The sequence below is a fragment of the Antrostomus carolinensis genome, unplaced genomic scaffold (genome assembly GCF_000700745.2).
Source record: "Antrostomus carolinensis isolate BGI_N321 unplaced genomic scaffold, ASM70074v2 scaffold35066, whole genome shotgun sequence".
NCBI lineage: Eukaryota > Metazoa > Chordata > Aves > Caprimulgiformes > Caprimulgidae > Antrostomus > Antrostomus carolinensis.
This window is the reverse complement of record NW_010320382.1, coordinates 2,028-21,219: the sequence shown is the minus strand read 5'-3', so window position 1 is coordinate 21,219 and position 19,192 is coordinate 2,028. Positions and strand designations below refer to the sequence as shown.

The 19,192-nt window shown below is 50.0% G+C and overlaps 3 protein-coding genes across 3 annotated transcripts; 2 read left to right on the top strand and 1 right to left on the bottom strand.

Moving 5' to 3' along the window:
- Window positions 1-773: 773 nt before the first annotated feature.
- CRYAB (crystallin alpha B) lies at window positions 774-4,513 on the bottom strand. Its single transcript, XM_010169584.1, has 3 exons — window positions 4,091-4,513; window positions 2,281-2,403; window positions 774-1,103 (listed from the first exon to the last, which is right to left on the bottom strand). Exons 1-3 carry the CDS (start codon window positions 4,289-4,291, stop codon window positions 900-902), a joined length of 528 nt encoding a protein of 175 aa, XP_010167886.1. The 5' UTR covers window positions 4,292-4,513; the 3' UTR covers window positions 774-899.
- Window positions 4,514-6,422: 1,909 nt separating this feature from the next.
- On the top strand, window positions 6,423-7,980 carry HSPB2 (heat shock protein family B (small) member 2). The gene is made up of 2 exons (XM_010169583.1): window positions 6,423-6,556; window positions 7,461-7,980. Exons 1-2 carry the CDS (start codon window positions 6,463-6,465, stop codon window positions 7,907-7,909), a joined length of 543 nt encoding a protein of 180 aa, XP_010167885.1. The 5' UTR covers window positions 6,423-6,462; the 3' UTR covers window positions 7,910-7,980.
- Window positions 7,981-12,211: 4,231 nt separating this feature from the next.
- On the top strand, window positions 12,212-18,339 carry CUNH11orf52 (chromosome unknown C11orf52 homolog). The gene is made up of 5 exons (XM_010169582.2): window positions 12,212-12,220; window positions 12,447-12,574; window positions 16,867-16,907; window positions 17,697-17,743; window positions 18,103-18,339. The coding sequence occupies exons 1-5, from the start codon at window positions 12,212-12,214 to the stop codon at window positions 18,337-18,339; spliced, it is 462 nt and encodes a 153-aa protein (XP_010167884.2).
- Window positions 18,340-19,192: the final 853 nt, after the last annotated feature.

Sequence of the window (19,192 nt, the reverse complement as noted above, 5' to 3'; positions counted from 1 at the left end):
TAACTGTGTCTGATGCTTTGTGTGACTGATCTATGGCATTCTCTCCTTTTTGGAGATTTTAGAAGTTCAATTCCAGTAATACAGACTTTCCTTTATGCCAATATCCCTTTGAAGAGAGGTGCTAAGCAGATTACGACACCTGAGAAGGACTTAGTACTGTTTTGTACCACTCAACAATGTTAGCATAAATCAGATTAATATTGTAGACGTCAGATGCTCTTCCTTGTTTGAAGGGCACTGACAACAGTTTCAAAGTGATGTGATGTGCACCATGAGAGCAGGAGGTTTTTCTCCTCTCTGTATATCTCTGTTTACCACAGCTATGCAGTTTTCATTTGCAACTGCTCTGAATTGGTTGCAGCACTTGGATGCTTCTCCATAACAAGTCGTTCTAGAGATTTAAGATACAGTTGTCTTCCATTCAGTTGTTATCTAATACCCACGCTTTGAATGGGTTTCGATAGTCATGAAAGTTGTTTTACCAGTCTAATCTCCACTGGAGAAACTTTTCTGTTGCTTGTGAAACACTCTGAAATCCTCTGGCAACATCGAAGGAAAAGGCTTGTGCAATTAGATGTTTGCAAAACATTAGAGTACACGAAGTGAAACTAGCGAAGTGTTTCTGAACACCAAGACAAGATCTCCTGGACACACTTGCCACTCAGGCTGTAAGAAATAATGATGCTGGGTATGTTTCCCTGAACACCTTACACAGCTTTCTTGACCCAACACTTCCCTTGTTCTCAGTGCTCAAAAGAAAACAAAATACAAACTGCTTATTCATGTTTTATTTGTTAGTAAACTTACTCAGCATAAATAATAAGAGTAGCCATTCAGGATAGCTGGCAGCTGATGAAAAGTGCTTTGAATGGCCCCCCGGGGTGATTTAAAATAGCAGCCTACTTCCTTTGGGCTCCTGCAATGGCAGGCTTCTCTTCACGGGTGATAGGGATACTGCGCTCAGGGATGTCACTTTGTTTCCTCGGTGCGCTCACTGTCAGGACACCATCCAGAGAGAGTGATGAGGTTATGGTCACAGGGTCCACATCATCTGGAATCCTGTATTTTCTGTTGAACTCCCTGGCAATAAAGCCATGCTCGTCCTTCAAAAGGAGAAAAGAAGGAACAGCTCTGATTAGAAATGTTCACTCAGTTCCACCTAAACCATGGGCCCTTTGCATAAGTCTGAGATCAGGAAGCTCTAGCTGTCAAATAAAAACTTTTCAGAAAGTTAAAAGAGTTTTATTATGAGATGCCCTTTTTAAAAAGCCAAGACTGGCCAAAGTGAGACACTGCCCTGCCTCGGCTGCAGATGCCTGCAGGTACACAGTTTACAGGAGGAGGCTTTATGTTCCAGCTCTCATGCCAGCCAGAGACTGGCTTCGTTGCACAGTGGTGTGCTGCCATTCCTAAGATGCAGCAGCTAGACTTAGGTGCTGTGACAACCACGCCTGTTCCTGAGGGTGTCCAGAGCTCTAGTCATGCACAGCTTTCTAGTGAGCTGATCTCTGCTATAGTGCTTGATTATTTTCTTAGCCAAAAACAATTTCAGAAGCTATGTCAGGATTACAGGCTTTCACCAGCTACAGGTAATGCTGTATTTCCTGACTGACAGATCTGTGCTCCCAGAAGCTCTTAGAGCTGACAGTTCCAGTGACGCAGTTACTTTACCAAGCAGATTTGTTTCCTTTTGGCAAGGAGGTGGGGGTGAGAGATGGGAAGGAGATGGGGACTGGCAAACCTTGTTACATACAGCTTTTGACATGGCTTTTGACTTCTGTCTGCTCAGTTGCCACACAGGTCTCCAGAGCCAGCAAGCAGTGGGATGACTGACAACAGAACACACTCTGTAAGGATTACAAACTGATAGGTGGCCCTTTTTCAGGAAGAGGTAGCCTCATGGTAACGGGACAGGGCAATGCACCGATTCATTACGTGGTTAAATTATTACAGTTCGTTGTTAGCTTATTGCATGCCTCCCTACATTCTTGGCCTCTTCCCAGAAAGAGGGAGGCCCAGAAATGCCCATTTCAAAGATGATTTTCCAGTTCAGTTCACCGTTCCTGTAACATCAGCAATAAATCTGCACTCTGTTGCTGCCCAGTCTGGGATCAGCTGAGGGGGTTGCATAGAACATCTTCCATTAGGACTGGTTGATAAAAAACATTAGAAGTATTTGAGATGAGCACAGGAGAGGATTGTTTTGCAGTCTCCTTGTTTAACCATAGATGAGGAAGTTCACACTGACTCTTATCAGTTGCACAGTTAAGGTAGAAGTACCTGTCGCTCCTCATGTTTCCCGTGAATTTCTATCATGTCTCCAAGCACCTTCACTTTGAGCTCCTCAGGGGAGAAATGCTTCACGTCAAGGTTTACAGAAAACTTGTCCTTCTCCAGTCGCATCTGCAAAATAAGGAGGTGACTTCAGAAAAGAGCAGATGAGGGTTTCAGCTTAAAAAGGCTCTCAGAAAACAGCAGTTCAAGACTCAGGCTGCTATCTACACATGCACTGTCTGACCTTCATTCAATCCTGGGATTCAGATCTGGGTGGCTTTGTCCCTTGCTGTCTGTTACACTGATGCCCATCACTACAGAATCTAAAATGTGAATACTTTCTCTTGATCACATGGGAAAAATGCTTTCCTTGGGAGTGAGGAAGAGATTCTCCTAATCTGAATTTGTTAAAACTGACTCTTTAGTCGGTGTACAGGTTCTACATACAATTCTTTTTAGAGAATGTCTGTAGGTTTACAGTATCTGTCACTGGATTTTCCCAAGTTTTTAAAGAAAAAGAAACCATGACTGTGCAGCTGACTGCAGCTCATCTGCAGGCTTGCAGACTTTCCCCTGCATCATCACTCTTTAGTAACCAAAATAATGTGTCACTGGCAAGCAGTACTGCCTCACTGCTCACCTCTGTTTTCTGAGCAGCAGGACTTCTGCTGAAACTCTGAGTCACCCGAGTCACCTGCTGCTAATCTCACCTCCTTCCCTTCCATTTTGCACTTTATTTCCTCTAACAAATACTGCTTTTTGCTGCTTCCTGAGGTTGGATTTGCATTTTCTGCCTGTCTTGGACATGTTTGTGGGAGTTTGGTATGTGAGCTGGCTGTCTCTGCCTTCCTGCTGCGTTCATGGTCAGGGTATATGGGAGCCTCCTAGAGCTCTGCTCTGAGATGTGGAGGCAGCATCTGTGCCAGCTCTAGGCTTACTGGTTTCCGCAGTTTGACCTGGAAGTCTTAAGTGCTTTCTGCTCCTTTGAGATTATTTGTGAAGACTTCTCCACTGAGATAGTCAGACGTTGTTATCTGTGGTGCTTATTATGGCTGCTTTGGTGGACAGCTAGGTCACTAAATCAAGGGAAACATTATGCAAAGATTAAGAAAACACTTTCCTCTCACTCTTTTGGCTTAAAATAGCTCTACAAGTTACTTGTAAATAAGACGGTTGACTCACAGAACAGACAAGGTTGTTTGAACTGCATGCCTCTTGGCTCAGCCCCTGAAGCAAGCAGACGGCTGCTTTGGTGATTGTTCTGCTCTTCTCAGCAGTGACTCTTTAAAATAGTCCCCTTTTTCCTCAGCAACCGTAAGCTCCCACACTGTTTGCCATGAGGATACCACTACCCCTGCCCACTACTAGTGCTGTTTGCTTCTCACAAGGGAGTGACATTGAAAGTTCTGCAGAGCAGACGGGGAAATTAGGTTTCCTCCTTTCTTCCATCAGCTCTTACAGTTGCACACACTCAGCTCAGTTTGTCTCTCTGTTGGACTTGGCAGTGCTAGGTTTATGGTTGGACTCGATGATCTTAAAGGTCTTTTCCAACCAAAACAATTATATGATTTTGTCATCCTATTCTGAACACTGGTGGTAATATTTGCTCTCAGCCACAAATGAAGAGCAGAGCATGCAGAGGTTCTTGTCTAAGGCAGAGGAGCAGAGGCACAAACACAGCACCCTTTTCCCTAGCCTTTTCCTTATAACCACCTACAAGCAGCTTCCAAGCTCTCAGCTCTTGTGGGCCTCCAGCTCCGGACCCATCAGGATGTGCACACAGTGATAACAAAGAGTATTAAGGAGGGAAGATTACCTCAGAGAGTCCCGTCTCTAGCCAACTGGGCATCCGAAGAATGGGCGATCTCATCAGGAAGGGAGGAAAGAGGCTGGGGGAAGCAGGGAGTAGCTCTGACTCCTGCAGGTGCTCTCCAAAAATCTGGTCAAAGATACGACTTGGTGCCAACCAAGATAACAGAGGTCTGCGGATCAGGGGGTTATGAATGGTGATATCCATTGGAGTGCGCTGGAGGAGCCTGGCAAACAACTGTGCTGCAGTGCTGTGCCGGGAGCAGGGCACAGCTTTATACCCGCGCAGCTGGCCTGGCCTTCCTCCCCCCCCCTCCCCGAGGCCTCTTGAACAGTGGTGTCAGGGATTTTATTGTCCCACTCCTGGGCTGGTCCCTTCAGCAGTGCCCAGTTGCTGTCTGGGGGATTTGAACACACTGCTGAGGAGGAGGGGGAAGGGGAGAAGAAGACAAGGAGCCTAATGGGGCAGCAAGAAGCCAAAATGCCCAGCCACCCGCCCCACTCCCCACGTGCTGTTTATCTGCAGAGTCCCAGGCAGGCTTGGCGGATGTTCCCAGCTGCTTTGGATACCAGCAGGATCAATGCAGCTCCTATCTTTGGCTCAAAGGGAAAATGACAAGGGGCCGTTGTTCCCACTGCCAGCACCAAGACTTCAGCTCCTCACATCACCCACCAGTCTAGGAAGAGCTCTGCCTCTCCTTAAGGCAAAGGAAGCCACAGGCCTGCTTTAGTCAGAGGGCAGGAAAGATCCCAGGAGGTCTTTGCTGTGGCAGCCCTGGCAGTGTGGCTCTCTGCAGCCCAGTAAGCCCTACTGCTTTAGTGCATGCCCATTGGTGTGTGTGTGTGTGTGTGTGAATAAAGGATGGCTTTCTCCACAGTGCTTCAGCCCAACACCTCTTGTCTTCTGCCCACTACAGAAACCACCTTGCTGGGGAAAGCAGAAGAGGCTGACACTCTGTGACCTCAGAGTACTCTGGAGGGTCATGAGCAGAGATAAACTGGGCATGCCAACAGCCTCCACGGTGCTGCAGTGCCACATGCCTTCTCAGGGATGCAAGCTACCTCTGCTTGTGCCTCTGCAGTAAGCTGATTTCCTATAATTATGCTCCTAATACATCTTAATTCACACATTTATTTTAATTCCTGCCTCGCCTGTGAACCTAAACCATGCGAATGGGTTCAGCATAGCAACTGTCCTTAAAGGGTAAGAGGTAGTCTTTGCCTCTGAGAGCTTGCAATTTAAATACAACTACAGGCTCAGAGGCACATCATTCTTACTGCCAGCGCCACCAGTCCCTTGCAAAAGGGCCTGACCCTCTTCCTCTGAGCTTGCCTGAAAAAATAGAGAGCAGAATTTGCTCTGTGCAACAGCTCAGGCCATAAATACCTTCTCCAATTCCCCATTACATCAAGAGCAGTGCACCTGCTCTCTCATACTGCAGGGACATGGACTCAAGGAAATATCTGGTTTCAGGGTACCAGGAGCTTAACGGGGCACTACTCCCCTCCCTGCCCCCTCTTCCCTGTTCAATAAAACTAGACCTATGCCAGCTTCCACAGCTTCAGGTCCCTGGTTAACTTGTGACCTCTGGCACAGGCATTTCTCTAGGTCTCATTACATTGTGCCAAAGCCCTGGACAGCCAGCTTGCAGCAGCACAGTTTGAGATGTGGAGGTGTCAGCAGTGGGTTCTGGATCCTATCTAGCCCTGCTTAACTACTTGAAGCACTTCACCTCTCACAGGAACAAAAGACTTGAGCCCAGCTTCTGGGAAAATCATGCTCTTTTGTGTAGGGCACAGGAGGTGCTAAGCTCACAGTGGGGCGATGGGTGTGTTAGTGACTCCACATGACTTTGCACTACCTGATCAAGCACCAGCCTGCATTAGCTACTGCCCAATCCCCACATGGTGCTTCAGGGTCAGCAGGGCCAGTGTCAGGGACTTGAAACTGCTCACAATGAGCCTTCTCACTGGCCCTTGCCTTTGGGAGCACCACAAGCATAGAGCCTGTGGTCTGTCCTTCTTTCTCCTACTTCAGCCTCCCTTAGCACATCTCTGTGCCTCCCTGCTGTACTTGGTTGCCCATTTGCCTCCTGCATCCCCTGCTCAAAAGGGAATATCAGAGGCTGGGAGGAGGTGCAGGATTTTCCCGAGGTGTCCCTGACTGCAGGCAGTGCCTGCACTCCCCGCTGGAATGCAGGGAGAAGCTTCCCTCGTCACCCTGGCGAGGCATCCCGGGGCCTGTGCGCGAGGCTATTTTGGTCCATCTTTTTATCACACACTCCTCCCTGTGGAATTCACCCAATTAAAACCTTGCAATCTGCAGCCTTCACTCTCAGAGGCAGTGAGTGCTTGGAAGGTCCCCTTCCCAGACACACCATGGCTGCACGGACTGTCCCCCACGCCTACCCCATGAGTTCGGAGTACGAGTTTGCCAACCCTAGCAAGATCTATGACCAGAACTTTGGAGAAGGTAAGAAAGGGGAGGGGATCCCCCTCAGTATCTTTCTCTCCTCTGGTGTAGGATGGCTGGTGGAGTCCCCCTGGGAAGATTGAGCTCCAGAGCAGGCTAGGGAAGCTGGAGCCAGGGAATTTTGAGCAAGAGAACTCAGGTCAAATCAGAGGGGAATATCCAGGGAATAGCCAGGGTCTCTCTCTTCAGGTCCACTTCCTCCATCCATGCCTACTGCTGTCTCTCCTGTCCCTCCCTCATGCCCTCAGTGGTCTGGCATTCATGCATATGCTGTGCAAACATGGAGCAAAATGCTCCGGCGGGCAGGGGGGGTGGTGGGGTGGGGTAGGTTTTGCAGCCGGGGGCTGTGCAGAAAAGCTGAGCTGGGATGTTCAGCACAAAGCCGGGCAGCGGCTGGCAGAGGGGAAGGAATGTGGGCAGCAGCAAAACCATTCAGCACCAGCACAACAGCGTGAAAAGGCAAAAAGCTCCAAGGAAAGCCCCCTGGACAATGGCACACAAAAGGCCTTTAGTTGTCCAGGGCAGTTTCTTCACCATCAGCATTTTCCATGCCCATCCCTGACTGTGGGCTTTGCATTGCAGAGTGCCCAGTGCACCTACCAGTCCCTCCCTGTCCACCCAGCAGACATGCAAAAGCTGGATGCCAGCCCTTGGCTTGCTAGCAGCTGCCGGCTGTGTGGTGGGAGGCAGTTGGCTGGCAGGCATCTGGCTCTGTGTGCGTTTTGGAGACACAAAGGTAGGAACTGCAAGAGACTCCATCCATATTGTGCTGATGTGGTGGCAAAACCAAGGTGTTTGCCAGGTCCCAGCCTCCTCCTGTCACCCTCCCCTATCTGCTGCCAACCATCCTTCTCCAACTCCTTCCCCTGGAAAGCTCACACTCCTCACTGAGTCTCATTTTCAGGTGTGTCCCCATGTGAGATTTTAGCCCCTGCCCTGTACCATGGCTACTACATCAGGCCTCGCATCAATAAGCAGCTGGATAGAGGCACCTCTGAGATCAGCCTCAATGAGCACAAATTCCAGGTGTTCCTGGATGTCTGTCACTTCTTGCCGGATGAGCTCACTGTCCGCACAGTAGACAACCTGCTGGAGGTGATGGGGCAGCACCCACAGAAGGCTGATCGCCATGGCTTCATCTCCCGAGAGTTCACCAGGACCTACATCCTCCCTCTGGATGTCGACCCCTTGCTGGTGAGAGCCACATTGTCCCATGATGGCATCTTAAGCATTGTGGCTCCTCGGACGGGGAAGGAGGTGAAGGCCAGAGTCAACGAGGTGAAGATAACCCAACAGGAACAGCCAGTGGGGAAAGAACAGTCTGAAGAAGGAAAAGGGAAGGAAGAGTCCTAAAGGCCCCAGATCTGGGCTTGAGCAGGGAGGGAGGGGGGACGGGGATGGGAAATCCACGGTGCCAGACACCTATTTCACCATCAGTGTTTAGCAGGGCTGTGAGGCAGCCATATATATGCCAGACTTCTGTTTCTGAAGGCTGATGGCTGGAAAAAGGGACTTGGAACTGAAAAAAACAGGGGAACTAAAGTGTTAGCGTGAGGGACTGTAATGCAAGTTTTCTACTAAGTCCAGTGCTCATTGAGCACCATGCAGGGTGCTCTTCTCTCACCTGAAATGGCAAGGGTCACTCTTACCCTAAATTGTGAGGCTGTGTCACAGTGGACTGTTAAACAGCTGCTGTGCTCTAGCCCAGCAGGGTACTGGGAAAAGGGAAGAGATGATCCCAGTGCCCTGCTTCTGAGCTGGTGGCTGACCTTTGTGGAGATGGAAGGTGCTTGTTAGTCTGTAAAAAAGTGCCTGCAGCTCTCAGGAGGAAAGAGGAATAAATCTGCCTCTGATCTTCTCTTGTTTGCCTTGGATTCATGTTGCTTCTGGCCAAGCTACTCCGCAGCAGGAAGGATGGACAGTGCCTTAGCTGCTCCAGATGAGGGGAGCAGAGCAGCAGAGAGTTCACACTGAGCTCATCTGTGGAAATGGCATCAGTGGGGACTTGGAGGGACTCTATCCACAGGGCAGTCAGGGCAACCTCTGTGACTGGCCCTCCTGGCTCAGGTGCAGCTGGAGTTGCTTGCTGTGGTAGGGTGCCCACAGTGGGCAATAGCCTCAAGGAGAAAAGATGTAGAGTCATGGGCTCTTGGAGGTTCACTGTGAATTTCCAGATCTGGAGCTGGAGTCAGCCCAGTTGAACAAATGCCAAGCCATGGTCTCTGCTTGCTTCAGCCCTCTAGTTTATGGGACATAAGGCTTGTTCACACACAGACCTTTTCAGCCCTTGTGAGAGGAGTGAATCCCAGAATGCTGAAGGGAAAGGCATTGCTCAGACCCCAAGTGCCTTGCTGGCATCCCAGCATTCTCTGTAGAGTCACAGAGGGGATGAATTTGGCCTCTTTTGCAGACACCATGATGCTACTGGCTACATGAGAAATGTCTCTGTAGTCCTGTGATATTGGGTCAGGGATCATGTGTGCTGCTGTTGGTGGCAGCTGCTGCCTCAGATGGCCCAGAGGGCTCAGCAGGTGCCAGCTGCAATCCTTGTCTTGTTAGAGCCAATTAAAGCAGCCAAAATGCTGTGTCACTGGCCAAATATGGAGGTCCCTGGCATGCCTCAGTGCAGCCCTCTCACAGGGGGGAGAGGAGATTCCTACATCCCTGTGGACAGAGCTTCTCCCTCTTCCTGCTGGGATGTGACCTGCAGGCTTCTGCATTCTGTCTCCACAAACACAAAGGACCAGAAATGCCCTGCTCAGGAGTCTATTCCATGCAGCATATCTCCTCAGTTGCTGAAACACTGGTATAAGGCTGCTTTTTCACCCTTGCCAGGCAAAGTGGGCTCCAGACCAGTGTGAGCCACTGTGCAGCTATTTTCTACTTCTCAGGGCCCCTGCCAGCAATGAAGATCAGAGTCAAATTAAGAGCAGCCCTGCCTGCCAGCCTCATGAGAGCAAGCGGGAGGACGGCGATGCTGCCATGCTCCCCTGGTGCAGACCAGATACCCACACTCACAGTAGGTACTGCTGAGGGATGCCCTTACTCATGAAGCAGGACCAGATAAGCTGCTGGCAGTAAGTATTTCAGACACTGAAATAAAATAAAAATCACCTTTACAACAGGCTTTGTCTAAGTCCAGAGATAATCCTGGGCTCGTGACTTTCACCTGAAGCAGCTGCTTGTAAGGGCAGGAACAGCCCAGTCCTTAACTGCTCCTGTGTACAAGCATCTCTCTGCTCCTCAGTGCATGTCACACCAGCCTCATGCACTGCACCAGATACATATCACAACTCATTTGCAGCAGCACTCACTGAGTCCTGAGTCCCAGGAGGGCTAAGTTCCTGAGCCCATACCCCTGTGGTGAGGGCAGAGACCTCTGATGTGTGTGGGCTCGAGCACGGCCGTAATTTCCTTAGTTCCCTGCCGTAAAAGGATTCCTCAAGCTCACAGCCACTTCAGAGCAGCAGCTATAAAAGGCTTTTCTTTCCCTCTGACCATGCATCTTCTGTGCTGGTAAGGAGGATCAATGGTCCCCTCGCTCACTGCAGCCCTGCTGTTACTAGGATAAACATATTCACTGGAGTTGGGATAGGGAGGATGGCCAACATAACCTGCAAGCTGGGCAAAGAATGCCTGGCTGAAGAAGTGCACATACACACACAAAGCAGCCATGGCACACTCTACTGCATGAAATGCCACCCGGCTCTGACTCTGCAACACAAGGGCTGTGTGTTTCTGAACCACTGGGGGTTGAAAACAGCATGTGGCCAGGGCTGGGGCTGCACAGGGAATGGATTCTAAGGCAAAGTGCCCCAAACAGTTCAGAGCCCTCTCTCCTTCATTTTTTATAGACAATGACAGTTCATTGTGTGCCTGTACCACACCTGTCACAGAGTGGTCCCAGTCCCTCGCTGTCTGAGGTACCTTGATACTATTGGAATACAAAGGCACAGCATTAGTAGTCATTATACACTTCTGTTCCAACTCCAGCTTTTATTAGTTCTATCTTTGCTCTCCAACAAGTTCATTCTCTATTGCTGGGCACTTGCAGGCTCGTCCTGTGCCAGTTGCACAGCTTGTTACCCAGACGGTGTCCCTGAGTGCATGAAGACAGCTGCCCCGAACAGTGACGCAGTGAGAGGGGCTGGAACTGCCTGGTGTCAGCCACTGGCCTGTTCCTCTGCATCCTGGCAGACTTTGCACAAAATAGCCTGATCGGTTTGCTGAGCAGGAGCACTGGAAGCCATGTCCTCTTTCATCCCTGCAGACATAGACTGAGGAGGGAATGCAGAGTGGCAGCCAAATGCTCTCCAGCTCTGCCAATGTTTTTGATGCCTTTCTGTTTCTCTGGTGGAGCTCAAACTAGCAGCTCCAGTATTTGTGAAAGGTGCTGGTGGGAACAGGCTCTCAGCCTTTTTTTATTTTCCTCTCCACAAAGCAACAAAGCCCAAGTTATCCCAGAAATCTAAACAGACACTGGCTCACTGAATCAACAGCGTCTGTGGCAAGCGCAGAGGCACACAGTCTGCAACTTCCCAAGCAGGCACAGACTCCTGAGACCACCTGGTCTTTGCAGGGCCCTGAGAACATGGTCCTGTTGGGATCAGGACTGAATCCCATCTGCCTGCATAAATCCAATCTTCAATTCTCCTCGGGGTACTGTGGTGCAAGCTGACCTGTGCAATTTCTCCAGCAACATGCTGAGGAGCAGTTTTGGAGCAAGATTCAGGCTCTGCAGGTCACAGTGCAGCTCATCTAGGGCTCAGCTAAGAGAGAAACTCTGCCCCATGGTCCTTCCAAAGCAGAGCCCTTTTTCTCCTGCCACTTCTGGACAAGTATAAGCTTTGCTCTGCACTTAGGCAGATGATAAATGATGCTGTGAGTCTGGCTGAGAGCATGGGTACAGCTGGAGCAGGGGACTAGGGCTGGTTCCTGAGATAGCCCACCAGAAGGATGAATTAAAACCTAGCCACTTGTCAGCACATCCCAGGAGGCACTCAGGCCTGCACAGAACTGGGGCTGACTGCCAAATCAAAGCTGTGGAGCACAGTTTCCACTGGAGGACTACATTAACATGGTATCTTTCAGTACTGAGTATCAGCTCTGTTAGAGCTGCCAGAGATCAGCTACTTGTCCATCCGGAATGACCAGCCACAGCCTGAAGGGCCCTCAACAGGGGCAGAGAGGTAAAATTCACACTAATATTCCTGTTTGACAGGCTGAAGGGTGAGCCTAACAGCTGTATTGCAGGTCCTTAATGATGCGAGGTCCCTCATGGGATTCCATCATTCCCAAAAGCACAAATCTGTACACATTTATCTAGGTAACTTCCATGATTCCCAGTAATGCCCCTGAGATTGCATGTGCCTTTCTGCCTACAGCAGAAGCAGCAGCACTAGAGCGTAGCTGAGAGTAGACCTGCAAGCCTGCTCTCACCCTCGCTGGGGCATTGCCTCCTTCCCAAGAAGATACGCTCTCTTTTCCAGGTGAGAGCAGCCTATGCCACATATTTTTATGACATCCTGCTTGAGATGCAATGATGAACAGCGGGAACAGCACCAAGAGCTCCCACCCTGGTGTTCTTCCTTTTGTTCAGGACCATTTGAAGTCCCTGCTCCATCCTTTTTTCGTACCACTGCTGGCATCAGCAGGATGGCGCTGGTGGGAGAGCCGGATAGTAGAAGGACATCCAAATCATAAAGCAGAATTTTAGCCCCAGGGCTGAGGCCTGGAGACATGATGCTGCCGTGCCCTCTCCTCTCTGGGCAGCCAGAGGTTAGCACAGGCCCCCGGACACAGAGAGCCCAGGGCAAGCGCTCCGGTAGATGGCATGCACGGGCTGAGCAAAGCCTCGCTGCAACGATGGAGAGAAATCTGACGCTGCCAGACACTCCCTTGGAATAGCCAGGGACCGAGCAGGAACCAGGAAATACAAGCTCTCCCTGTCCAGAAAACACTTCTGCTTCATGGAGGAGGGAGCGACATGGGCAATCGCTGCAGCTGCGGGCGACCATGGTGAGTACGGCACCTGCCAGGTAGAGGGGTGGCAGACAAAGCTCCGGGCAGTGTGAGCACAAGTTTGGGTGGACTTTGCAAGCTTTGCTTCCTTGTGCTGGGTTTGTGAGGGCTCCCACCTGGCTCCCAGCCCTGCACCTTGCCAGCTCACACAGAAACTGAGGACAAGTGAGCAGCGCTTTGGGCCGCTGCTGTGCAGGAGGCTGGGGCAGCCCCTGCCTGCCAAAGGCAGGATAGGGGCAGGCAAAGGGGCTTCGTTGCTCACATCTCAGCCCAGACGGGCTGTGGCACCTCCTGGGACTGGCAGCTTGGGTTCCCACAGCCATGCCAGCAGCTGAGAATAGCTCATTTCTAGGAAGGATCTAGTTAAAATCCCTGTCCTTGCCTCAGTGGTCTCTGGCCAGGTGCAGACCGTAAGGTGTCCCTTTGGCATGCTGCAGGGAAGTGCCTCTGAGGCAGTGCTGGCACTAAGGGCTTACGAGGTGGCTTCCCCATCCTGCTCTGAGCTCCTCCAGCCCCTCTCCCTGCCTGAGTCTGTCTGGACTTTATTTGTGCTTGGGAAATCCTGGCCACGTTTTTCAGATGATGTTGCTCTTCCTCCCTGGAAGGGAGGATGACAGTTTAATCCCTCCTGGCTCATGTTGTTCCCTGGACCTTCTGCTTACAGAAGAAGGGCACAGTGAAGCATTATTCAATGCCAAGTGGAAACATTTTCAGCTCTGAGAGTGGTACAAGAGGGAGAGCCATGAATATCCGATGAAGCTCCGAGGACATTCTCTCCAACACTACATTTGTTAAAAATATTAGAAATTCATCAGGGTGTTTTAATAGTTGCAAGAGGCACAGCATCATCTAGTGGCTGAAGCAGAGGAGGAGGTTCAGGACACCAAGGTCCTTCCAATCTCAGCCCGGAGCTGGAGGGCAGAGGAGTTTGGGGTTTAGGAACAGGAACTGCAGGTGGGAGGTGGAAGGCTGGTTCTTAAAATGTCCCCCACCAGAAGTCCCACTTTCTACTTCCTCTAACCTGTGGCAGAGGGTAACTGAGGCACTTCAGGACAGCAGCTTCATTACTGCAGCGGACAAGGGCCTGATCAGGGAACGCCTGGGGCACAGGCTTGTTCCCTGGAGCAGAGCTGCAGTTGCCAGGCACATTACTGATGCTGTGTGGAGGGGAGAGCCATGCTACAGCACAGACTGTCAAAGCCAGAGGCTCTGGAGTACAGACAACACCATTACAACATATGCTGTGGTGGCACTTTCAGGTCCAGACAGTGACAGGCCATGCACACACTTCTGCCTGCAAAAGGAAGTATAAACCAGAATCTCAAGGTCACTCATCTATGCAGGACCAGGCAGGAGAGCAGCCTTCTGCTCCATTTGGGGAGCAGCACAGTGGCATCTGCCTCGTTCAGGGCTCTATCAAATTCTGCTCCCCCAAGGCTACTGGATGGGGACTCCTGTGTCCCACTTGATTTTTTTCCCAGAGGTTGCATGGAAAGTAAGAAGTTGGGATGGTATTTCTGCTGGTAGTGTCACTACTACCTTCTGGCATATTTGTGCAGCAGGGGGCAAAGCTCTGGCCAAAGACCCTTTTGACCCCAGCACCCTGTGGGACTCAAGTGCCTTATAGACTGTGCAGTGAGGAGAAAGCAGAGTTCTCTCCACCGGAGCAACATTCCCTGTCCTGCACATGGAAAGACATGGGTGAAATAGGGCATCAGGCTCCCAGACTGTCCCTGTGTTGTGCAGGCTATTCAAATGGGCTCTGAACAAGGAGAGAGGAAGGCAAATGGGAAAATGCTTTTGGTAACATGGGCTTGGAGACACCTACAGAGGACCACAATCAAGAGCAGACTGGTGCACTGAAGCCCCACTGCAGACATTTGCATGATTCATAGCTTTCCTTTTGGTGACAGAGGGGAAAAAAGTGGTACTTCATTTTAGTTCAGGTGTTTCCATCCACATATACTGCTTTTATTTCTGGATATTTACTCAGCACCACAGCTGTGTCAGCAAAGAGCTGGGCTTCCTAAATAAAACTGAAACTTAGGAAAGGGCTCAAGGAACGTAGGCATCCACCTTCTCCTGAATGGAAGATCCTTGTCATAATCACTACCAAAGCACTGGCCCTAAGGGAGACGGAGCAAAGAGCAAGAGACTGAGGAGGTTTCCTTTAAAGAAAAGCCATTTCAGCAAGTTTATTCAGAGAAGAAAGTTACTGATGAAGGAAAGTGTGCCCTCAGGCCTGGGTACCTCTGCAGGTATGGCCCTGTGGAGGGCAGGCCCCAGGTATCCTCACCACTTGGTTTAGTACTCAGGTCTTCTGGTGTGCCTGGACAGCAAAAGATGCCAAAATTCAGGACCCACTGTGAAGCAGGCTTGTTGTAGGGCAGAAATCAGGTTGGTATTGACATGGGGAAAGGGGAAGAAGCAATATAGAAGCAGGGACATGTGGACTGTCATGCAGAATACAATGTGCTTCTAGCAGGCTATTAGTTAGTTACACCACATTTGACCTGGTTTTGAGAAGCGGGGAGAAGTTTGCCCTGCTCTTGTTTCCCTTGCTTCATCTGTTCTAATTACTGCAGATCTGAGGCTGGGAGATGCCATCTCCTGCCTGCCTGCGATGAGTCTGCAGACAGCCTCAAAATAGCTCCAGCCTCCACACTGGCTGCTAATGCTCTCTCTACAGAGGAAGACAACCAAAGCAAGCAAGAGTAGCCTGGAAAGCCGATGCTGCAACCTACCTCCCAGGAAAGAGCATAGGTACCCTGTTGATTTTGCTTCAAATGATGCTGGTTTAATTAATTACATTGCACAACATGTCTGAATGCTGTAAAGACACAAAGTGCTCTAGGACACAAGCCTTGGCAAGGCAAGCTCACAGAGACAGTGAAGGAGGGAGCTGCAAGAGCCAAGTGAGAAACATGGCAAGACGAAGCAATGCTGCCTGGAGCTAGATCCCTAACTCCTGGGGGCAGTCCCCCGGATTTTGTGGTGGGACAAGGGCAGAAGGGCCATGGGTGCCTCTGTGGGGCAGCTCACAGCAAAGATATGAGAAGCAGTGTTAGAACCTTTTGCACAGGTGCCTGGCCACCCTGCCTTCCCCAAAGCTGCCTTTGACTTCTCAGGTCTAGCAAGTCTGGTTAATCATTACCGACCATTTTGAAGGTCTCCAAGTTCCTTGCCTGCTTTCGTGCCCTTTTTGTTTTGCCATTAGGGTGCCAAAGGCATTACTGCACACACTGACCTGCTCACCCGCCCACTGAAACTACCTCTGAAAGCCAACAAAGGCAGAGCTCTGCTTCAGACACTGCATTGTTCCTGCCTATAGCGGGACTGTCTGGCAAACATACACACTGTGGACATATGATGCTACTTGAGAACCATCTGGTAGCTCTGTAGCATCATTAAAAGTGCTCGCTGCCCACTTTCAGCTGCTCCCTGGGCTGCAGCAGAGACAGAGACCCGGGTGCGACCCTCAGCTGCACGCTGTGCTGGTTGGCAGCCATCACCACTTGGACATGCGTACACAGGAGGAGCCATACAAGGGCTGGCACCTGCTCTCCTCCGGCCCTCTGAGTGTGATGCAACGACAGCATTTCCTTGATGCATCTGGCCTAGAATGTGAAATATCTCTGCTGCGCCAGACAGTCTGCACCCCCTTGCCAGCACCAGCCTGCAGTAGCTCAGCTCCTGGCTCTGTTGTTACAGCTGGAATTAATCTGTCTCCTGTTCATGCCATGGCTGAAATGTAGCTGTATTTGGCTGAGAACAGGAAAACTGTCTGAAACGTTAAATTAGTGCAAGGTCTCTGCACAGTTGCTCCTTGGGCAAGGGGGACAAAGTGCAGGGTATGGGGCTATCAGAGTACCTGGTCCTAAGAGAAGGGTTTTGTGCCAATTGAGATCATACTCTGGACCCTGCATCTTTGATCACACAGCTGTGGAAATGTAATTGCAAAATTACAGTGACATCTGTTCTGATTCACTCTGATGCATGTGTGTATTGGACAGCCAGGCAAGGTTGAAAGGCAAGGAGACTTGGGGGTGTCTGTGGGGTATGGTAGTTGTCTCACAGAGGAAGGAAACATCCCCATATCTCCCCTTTGGACCTTCTCCCTGGAAGAGTCACTCAGGTTCTGTCTTGGCTTGATAGCTCCTCTCTGAGACACTTCTTGGGCCTTTCTCATTACCCACAGATGTGGTAACCTGGGGTGGTACATTTGGGCTTGCATGTTATGGTAGCAGAGGCTAGGGCTTCTCAGGGCTGACATCTCTCTCTGATTTCAGGAACTGTCCTTCGCCTTTTAAAAGAAAGAAAGAAAAGCAAGGTAAGGATTTGTGAAAATGCTTTAGAGGACAAGAAGAGGTGGAATGACTGAGCCCCTGGTTAGCTGACATTAGTCAGTGCTGACTGTGAATTGGATCCCTGAGGCTGAGGTCCCTTCCCATACTCCTTTACACCTAACCTTCCTCAAGAGAAGTTTGGTAGAAGTAAGAGGCAAGAATACTTTAAAACTTAAAGCAAGGGGTGTGATGTGCCATGGGACTTGGCAAGGGGGAGGGAAGGGACTTCAGAAGTATCTTTAAAATACTGGAGTCTCACACCAAAACACAGGCGAGTACTCTCAAGTGGCAGCATAGCAGAAGCTGCATCAAACTCTTGTAAGAACTGCAAACATCCATCTGACATCAGTCCTCCAGAATAAAGTGCAGTCCCTAATTAGCCTAGTTGTGTCCTGTGGCCTTTGGACCATGCTAGGCAAAATGTTTGCCAGACAGCAAAGGAAATAAGAGTTAAAACTGGATATGACTACTCCAAGGGCCTGACAAGGAAGCTCTCTATGCTGTGTCTGTCTTCCTAAGTTCTGCCAGGAACATTGTGGTCCACAACATGTTGTCATCCTGGGAAATCTTATTTTTTTCCAAAGAAACAAGCCCAGGCTTTCTTCTTGGAGCCAGGCCTCAGAGACACCATTAGGCTTGAGGGTGTCAGATGAGGTGGAAATTTGATTTGTGTCCAGTGGGCAGAGCCCATGGGCCAGACGCTGCATTTCTGCATTCAAAAGTGGAACAATAAAAAGTTGTGTTAACCTAATCTGCTGGTGTTTCTTTTTCAGAAACTAATGTGAGACATGAGAGCCAACAGCATCAGCCTGGCAGGAAGGTAAACAGCTTCCCAGAGTTGTTTTCCTGGCTGTATATTGAGAAGACAGAGCTGACCACCACTTCCTAGGCTAGATGGGTTGGGAGGACATGGGGCAGGTTATTCAGAGCCATGAATCATCTCATTCTGTATAGGCTTTAATGGCTATGGGAACAATGTGCATTGCTGCACCGTGATCCAGCCCCCTTTTTTCCCCCTAAAGTACAGTGGAAGCAGTAGATGAAATCTCTCTCTGAGCTTGAGGTGCCAGAGGGGTGGATAGTGCTGGGGGCAGTGTGCAGGGTGTCTGCCTGCTCTGGGGATGGCGTGTGTAGCAGCAGCCCAGGAAGCTGACCTTCCAGAGCTCTTTCTCCCCAAAGGCTCCAATGTACGAAGATGTCCCAGAGTTTCCTGTCTACGCCACTGTGAGTAAACCCAAGAGTGTGAAGCAGGATGACAGCATTCATTATGCAGACATCCAAGTGTTCACCAAGGTCCGCGAACGCTCTGCAGCAGAGGTGAAGAACTTACAAATGCAGAATGCCACGGAGTATGCCACCCTCAACTTTCCCCGGCCCAGGCTGAAATATGACAGTAAGAATGGGACCCTGGTATAAAAGGCTTGATGGCCCCCTCCTTCTTCAGCAGCAAAAGGATTTCACAGACTTAGAGATGCTGTAGATGCAAGCTAACCTCATGGACACATCATGTCTTTGAGAAAGTGCAGAGAGGCTGTGTCTTCCACCTGCATTTCTCTTCAGAAGACACAGACTTATCTATTCTCACATGATGAGTAGTTTCCTATCTGATTCTGCTGACAAAAGACACCTCTTCCCCTTGGAAGAGTTGCCTCTGAAGCTGGCAACCCACCTCCTCTTAGCACCATGAGATGACAGAGCTGCTTCTTGGCTGATGAAGGCTAAAACCACAGCTCGGAGCTGCAGTGAGAAAGTTCCTGCTGTGGCACACGACCAGCTGAGTGCTGCTCTGCAGATGAATTTGGGAACATGACATCCAGGATTGAATACTGAGAAAAGGGAAATGTTGCCACAGGATTTTATGTCAATGTTGAGAAAATTCTGCAATGTGCAGAATGACATGTGGATGATGCTGTGAAGAAATAGCATGAAACCTTTGACAGTATCTACTGCAACATCTTCCTCCAACAGCTGCCACTGTAACTGCAGTCGTGCACTATGTGCATCCTCTTTTCTCAAAAAGCAGTGTTCTGTACCCATGCATAGCACACTAAAATCAAGGCAAGACATGCAAAATTAAATGAGGGGTACAGAACAACTTCTTTCACTGAAGGGCTGTACAGATACGCATCCTTACCCCCGACATGCACAGAAGTGAGCAATGAGCTCTTGGCTCTGACTGGAAATGAATCAAGAAAAATCCACAATTTAACTGTGAGGCAGCCATTTAAAAGCCACTGCCTATTATTTAGGGCAGTTATCCAGTCCTTAG